Below are 6,875 nucleotides of genomic sequence, written 5' to 3' on the forward strand. Positions count from 1 at the left end.
TCTTACTGAGGGAAGGAGGTTGTTGGCCAAGATCTCGCGATACATGGCCCCATCCATCCTCCCCTCAATACGGTGCAGTCGTCCTGTCCCCTTTGCAGAAAAGCATCCCCAAAGAATGATGTTTCCACCTCCATGCTTCACGGTTGGGATGGTGTTCTTGGGGTTGTACTCATACTTCTTCTTCCTCCAAACACGGCGAGTGGAGTTAGACCAAAAAGCTCTATTTTTGTCTCATCAGACCACATGACCTTCTCCCATTCCTCCTCTGGATCATCCAGATGGTCATTGGCAAACTTCAGACAGGCCTGGACATGCACTGGCTTAAGCAGGGGGACCTTGCGTGCGCTGCAGGACTTTAATCCATGACGGCGTAGTCTGTTACTAATGGTTTTCTTTGAGACTGTGGTCCCAGCTCTCTTCAGGTCATTGACCAGGTCCTGCCGTGTAGTTCTGGGCTGATCCCTCACCTTCCTCATGATCATTGATGCCCCACGAGGTGAAATCTTGCATGGAGCCCCAGACCGAGGGTGATTGACCGTCATCTTGAACTTCTTCCATTTTCTAATAATTGCGCCAACAGTTGTTTCCTTCTCACCAAGCTGCTTGCCTATTGTCCTGTAGCCCATCCCAGCCTTGTGCAGGTCTACAATTTTATCCCTGATGTCCTTACACAGCTCTCTGGTCTTGGCCATTGTGGAGAGGTTGGAATCTGTTTGATTGAGTGTGTGGACAGGTGTCTTTTATACAGGTAACGAGTTCAAACAGGTGCAGTTAATACAGGTAATGAGTGGAGAACAGGAGGGCTTCTTAAAGAAAAACTAACAGGTCTGTGAGAGCTGGAATTCTTACTGGTTGGTAGGTGATCAAATACTTATGTCATGCAATAAAATGCAAATTAATTATTTAAAAATCATACAATGTGATTTTCTGGATTTTTGTTTTAGATTCCGTCTCTCACAGTTGAAGTGTACCTATGATAAAAATTACAGACCTCTACATGCTTTGTAAGTAGGAAAACCTGCAAAATCGGCAGTGTATCAAATACTTGTTCTCCCCACTGTATGTATATTCACAAATCATTCTGAGATTCAAAATGTAGTCATTTAGCAGTCATTCTTATCCAGAGCAACGTATAATAAGCATTCTCTAGTATTCTTTGTCTCTTAGTCACACTGTCTTTGAATGTTCTCTCCAGACTAAGTGATTCATTGTTACATAGCTAGTCATAATGGCCTAATGAACCAAATCAAAAGGATTGAGATGAATGAGCTGTCAAAGAACCAATTGGATTAACAAATGAAGACAGAATTGAAATATATTCATTATCATTTATTCAACAAAATATGACCTCCCCTTTAAACCGGATAGCTCTGCCATCACCACAGAACATGTTTCTCCTGTATTTGGGTTTGTGTCCCTCCCTTACCCAGGTCATTCACCCAAATATTTAACAAAAAATATCACTATTAATCTGCTATACAAACAATTAAGAAGGCATTCATTCAGAGAAGCAGAGGAAAAAACTAAGTTGTTTTTTTGCAAAGACAAAATATAAATTTCTTGTGAAGTTTGCAAATCTATTTTACCGTGTTGAAACATATCTTGTTCATAATAGATAAAAATCAGGTTTTGGGTCAATTCCACTTCAATTTCAGTCAATTCAGGGAGTGCACTGAAATTCCAATTCTCTTCAATGCTTTTCAATTAGGAAAATTTGGAATTAGAATTTGGTTCACTTTCTGAATTGATTGGAATTTAAATGGAATTGACCCCAACCCTGGATAAAATGAACTGTATTACTGAAATTGAATAACAAAAGTAAGAACAATTTAAAATAATTTATTGGATAGTAAACCTGAAGGCCAACGCGCTCAGTTAAAAAATAAATAAAATGTATCTTTTCAATTAGAGAAGAAGCAAATGTATGGAACAGAAACAAATCTCAAAACCATAACCGAGCTAAACGCACACACTCAAGGTCAAGCTAGCATGCATCCGGCTCTCCCCCTCGTTTCCCCCCAGTCTTCCTCCAGCCTCCCCACAGTGCTGAAGGCTGCCATCACTGTCCCCTCGCCACTGCAATCACTATTCCCAGCTTGACGTCAGGAGATCCATGAGGTGTTATACAGCATCCTACCAACAGCTATCAGCCAGCTATCAACCAGCTCGGTTTGTGGTGCTGTTACAACCTAGCATGGTACCATGTCCACTAGTCCAGTCCAATCCACTTGTTCATGAGAGCAGTATCCTAGCAGTGTACAGACATGCAAGCATCCAGCCCCTTCTCGGACTCCTCCATAGGATCCTGGTTTGGTATGGAATTGCAGTGATTCCCCCATATAGGTGGAATATCCTGCCCACAGAGGCCCCTGAAACACCTTCATCCAGGGCTACCATAACCTTCCTATTAAAACTAAATCGGATTCACAGAGTTCCCAGCAGTTTTAGGCAGGGGGCAGCAGAGCTAGGCAGGAAGGAGTGGGGCGGGCCGCCTTGGCTTAGTAATGCTAGGAGAAACACTGTAATAGACTGTGTGGATGGATGGAGATGAGCGATCACTGGTAGCCCAAGGCAGACGCTGAGCCCAGTCTCTGGCTATAAAGGGCATAGTGGGGGTAGTAAGGAGAACCAGCCTGGAGGGAGTGCAGGGGGATGGAGGTAGGTCCAGGGGGCAGGTGGACCTTACCATAGGGGTGGTACCGGGCCAGACCCAAGGTATGAGGAGCCCTAAGGGAGAAGGAGTTCTGCAGGGAGGCCTGGCTCTGATGGGGGAGGTGGAGTTGGCAGGAGGCAACAGAGGAGGAGGAGACAGAGGGGTAGGCAGAGAGGAGCTTACTGTCCATCCCTCCGGGTAAGGAGGTGTGCGTGCGCAGGTGGGCCAGCAGCTCGTCTGAGGTGGAGAAGCGTTTATCACAGGGCCCTGCAGCCGACACCCAGTTACAGGCATGAGGCATGGGGTCATTGGAGAGCATGAAACCGTAGGTGTAGAGGGGGTGAGACAAGGTGGGGGTGATGCTGGAAGACATAGTGCTGGGGTGGAGGGAGTGGAGGGGGTGGGAGGTGTAGACCAAGCCTGGGTAGCCTGTTTTGAGGGCAGAGGAGGGGTCATGGATGCAGGGGTTGCTGCTCCCCAGGTGAGGCGCGTTGGGGTAGCTGAGGCAGTAAGGGTCCCTGCAAAAGCCCTGCATGAAGGAGGGGGGAGAGGCACCAGTGGAGTGCTTCACCCCCACACCCCCACCTCCCAGACCAGACTTGTTAGGGTCCAAGCCTGGGACAAACTGGGGGGGATATCCAGCGTAGGAACCCACTACAGAGCCATGGTAGCCCATTCCAGAGGATGACATGGGGAAGACAGAGTGGCCAGTCTTGTAGGGGGAGATGGGAGCGATATGTCCAGGGCCCAGGCCAGGCTGTGGTGGTTGGGAGTCCGCCTTGGGCCCCTCATGGCTGGGGCTTCCCTCAGAGCTGCCTGTGCTGGAGTTCGTGCTGGCTCTGGCGTGGCTGGAGTTAGCCAGCTGGGGACTGTCCAAATGAACCTTATTCACATCCGACTCCTTTTTAAGATGGCCGCCGCTGCTAATGTTACTGTTCCTGTGTGGACTGGCCTGTTCCTGTTTGTGTTCTCCATTCAGAGTCTGAGAGCGGGAATTCCGTTGTCCATGTGGCGACTGGCTCTGTCTGTGTGTCTGGGACGATGGCTGCTGTGTGTGCTGAGGGGGCGTGCCACTACTCACCCTGGAGTTGGGAGATATGGCATGTGGTGGAAAGGATGGACAAGAACCTGATGAGGTACTGTTAGCACATCCATTCCCATTACTAGGTACCCTGAACGCAGCTTTATCAGAGCTGTTATTAGAGCTACTAACCCCATCCCTCCGACTGTCTCCCCCTACTTTGTTATAGGGCTTGAAGCTGGACTTGTCGTCCTTTATGGGCCGGTGGTCCCCAAGTTTGTGACTGGAGGAGGAGGAAGAGGAGCGTCCATTATGGTCCTTCTCACCATGGCCGTTGGAGGTGATGGAGCCTAGCTTGGAGGAGGGAGGAGGGTCAGGCTTGCCGATCTGGGAGCAGGTCTGAGCCAGCAGGGCCAGGGGGCTCTTCTTAGCATCCAGCTGGAGAAATAAACCAAGACTTAAAGTTAAGTTTAACCCATTTTCACAACGTTGAATGTGATGGTTATGTGGAAAGGAAAAATGTATACACACTCAACTTATACAGGTGCAGAAAGAAAGACAGTCAGACAGACAGACCTGTAGGTCTATGTCTATTGTCAGTGAATAATTGTTTGGCCAGTAACACAGCCCCCTTGGCCCCTCTATGAATTACAACCTTAACGTTCATATAACAGCCTACTAATAAATACTGTTGTTAACAGTCATTGTTACGAAATGTTGGCAGTAGGCCAAACGGTGTCGCGCTGTAGGCTAGGGCTAGTTTTATCGAATGGGTGTATTGCCTACAAAGTTTAAGCAAAAATGGTGGGACCGGTAACTCGGACTATGAGTAGTCTATGAGTAAAGACCGTTAGGGAACTACTTTTTAAAAAGTCCCTGACTGTACGCATCAAGAAAATAAAAAGCCCTACTACGGACATATATTGCGCATTATTGGCTAAAAGCTGAATAACTTGGTTTGCGCAAAAACGCACCAAAGTGTTGAGAGAATAAATGTGTATTGAATTGGCTATATGTCAAACAACAACACACATCTGTGTGACAATTACAATGGCAATAGAAACATAATTACAATACCTCAATGTTCACTGGTGCAGATTGTAAGGGCTGCAGGTAGTCCGGGTGGTGGAGCAAGTGACCGGTGTGCGCCGTCAACATCTTGAGTATCCGGATAGGGAGGCGCTTTGCCTGGCGAATAGGATCCAACGGAGTCGGTGAACAAACTAACGCGCCCGTTGGCGAGCTGCAGTTATCAATATCGTCACAGGGCTCCGAGGTCTGGCAGCGTATCTCGTGCGTAATAACTCCAGCAGGGGAATCTTTCATCGGAGATGGAAACGAAAATATGTTTGAGAAGGGCAGTGTTTTGTTACAGTCCCGAGAAAATAAATTGTATAATTATCCCTGCGCAGTGTATAGCGTAGTTTAAAATCCGGGAGAGAAAGTCTGTTGATTATTCACCATCCAATTTCATCAAACAGAAGTTGACGGTCGGCTCTTCTTTACTCATGGTACCGATTCCAGAATTGTTCTTCCAGGCGATCTAATTCACAAAAGCAACATCAATCGAAATGTGAGCGAAATAGATGCATACAATTGAGTTATATAATAAGTATAGCCAAAATGAGAAAAGGTGTAGATATTTCCAAAAGACGGCCGCGATACATATAACATCGGACTCTCACCCCTCCAGTGTATAGCTTGCTCTCTCTCTCCCTCTCTGTCGCCGTCTGTTCAGCAGTTACACATCAACTGGACCGTACCTCGAGTGTATGCGATCACAAGGGGACCTTCAAAGTAAGCGAGCCGCCGTCCAGTGGATGGCTGCATCGGTAATGAGAATGGCTGTTGCGTTTCTTCTGAAGGCGGAGCAATATTGTTCCCCTCGGCCAATGAAGACAGACTGTCTGTGCACTGTATTTCACAGCGTTAGATACATCTTCTGATAATCTTTCAAATGTCTTCCTGTCAGAACGAAATGTAATTTCCTTTGATGCAAAAATTCTAACAGGCGCCCTATATGGCATTTATGTTGATTTATGTATGACTGATTGTATCAGTGTGCCATCTACATGACCAACAGGGGGCACTATTGATGACATTGTATCGAAGTTCATCAGCAGCATCACCGATACAATGGGCTACACCCAAGTTTGTGGCTGAGATATACTGGCTATGAAGCGATTTCCGAATTCATTAGTCTCTTGTGACTATTGTGGTCACTGCAGGGGTGAAATAAAGTTTATTTTGAATAACGTTGTCTAACAACAGGTGTGACATTCAACAACCATTTTACTCTCCGTCTCCTTATTTGAACTTTAAAACCAGTTAAATGTAACTAAATGTCACCTTAAGTGTTATCTACATAAAAAAAAAAATGTATCATGCGAGGCCATAAACAATAACTAGTACTGCTGCATACTCAAAGAAAGGTTAGAATCTCACCTTCCTGGTACAAAATAGTTATAAATTGCTGAGATGTAGTCACGTTTGAGGACGAAGCTCAAGTACACAGTACAAATATAATAAAAATATGAAATTTTCTATTCAACGAAACTGTACGAAAAAAAGCTTGAAATTACTTATGTGCTTTCTAAATATAGCATAATCAAATTATAAACCGACTAACTATGAGATTTCACTTTACTTATAACTGTGAAATAAATATGTGTATGTTTAGTGTTAGTAAAGGTCTCTATTGATAAAAACGTCTGCCCCCGTCGCTGTGAATGTCTCACAGTGCTCTAGCTTGGCTTCCTGAGCTCGTTAGGAACTCACATCAATAATAATATTGTCCGTCTATGACAAACCGAAAGTGTTTTTTGTTTCATATCTGTGATTTTTTAACTTTTATTATTGTCTAGGAATGGATCTGTGAATGTGCTACCATGATGAAACCACTCTCTCCTGCTGGCTACAACGTAACGAATGTGCTACCATGATGAAACCACTCTCTCCTGCCGGCTACAATGTAACGACTGCAGGCATGGGTTTTTTGTCGGTGGCTGTGATGTAGGGTTCAACCAGGAGTTGGTAGGAAGGACAGCCATCTTGAAGTGGTTTCAGATTTCACATCTACGTCACACAGACACACAGAAAATACTAGTGGCCGTGGGAACCAGGGCCCTCTTTTTTCAATGTTGCGTACGAACAGAAATGTTCCTTAACCATGCGTGCGATCATTTCTAAGCAAAGTGTGGG

General features: G+C 45.6%; 1 protein-coding gene across 2 annotated transcripts; it reads right to left on the bottom strand.

Moving 5' to 3' along the window:
• Positions 1 to 1,314: 1,314 nt before the first annotated feature.
• LOC139552146 (zinc finger protein 703-like) lies at positions 1,315 to 5,621 on the bottom strand. 2 transcript variants are annotated; one of them, XM_071363582.1, is made up of 4 exons: positions 5,360 to 5,621; positions 5,136 to 5,217; positions 4,752 to 4,993; positions 1,315 to 4,112 (listed from the first exon to the last, which is right to left on the bottom strand). In XM_071363582.1, the coding sequence occupies exons 2-4, from the start codon at positions 5,182 to 5,184 to the stop codon at positions 2,556 to 2,558; spliced, it is 1,848 nt and encodes a 615-aa protein (XP_071219683.1). In that variant the 5' UTR covers positions 5,185 to 5,217; positions 5,360 to 5,621; the 3' UTR covers positions 1,315 to 2,555. The 2 variants fall into 2 exon arrangements, with proteins under 2 accessions (XP_071219683.1, XP_071219682.1); XM_071363581.1 differs by having other exon boundaries at positions 5,136 to 5,621.
• Positions 5,622 to 6,875: the final 1,254 nt, after the last annotated feature.

Source organism: Salvelinus alpinus, chromosome 24 (assembly GCF_045679555.1).
Source record: "Salvelinus alpinus chromosome 24, SLU_Salpinus.1, whole genome shotgun sequence".
Taxonomy (NCBI): Eukaryota; Metazoa; Chordata; class Actinopteri; order Salmoniformes; family Salmonidae; genus Salvelinus; species Salvelinus alpinus.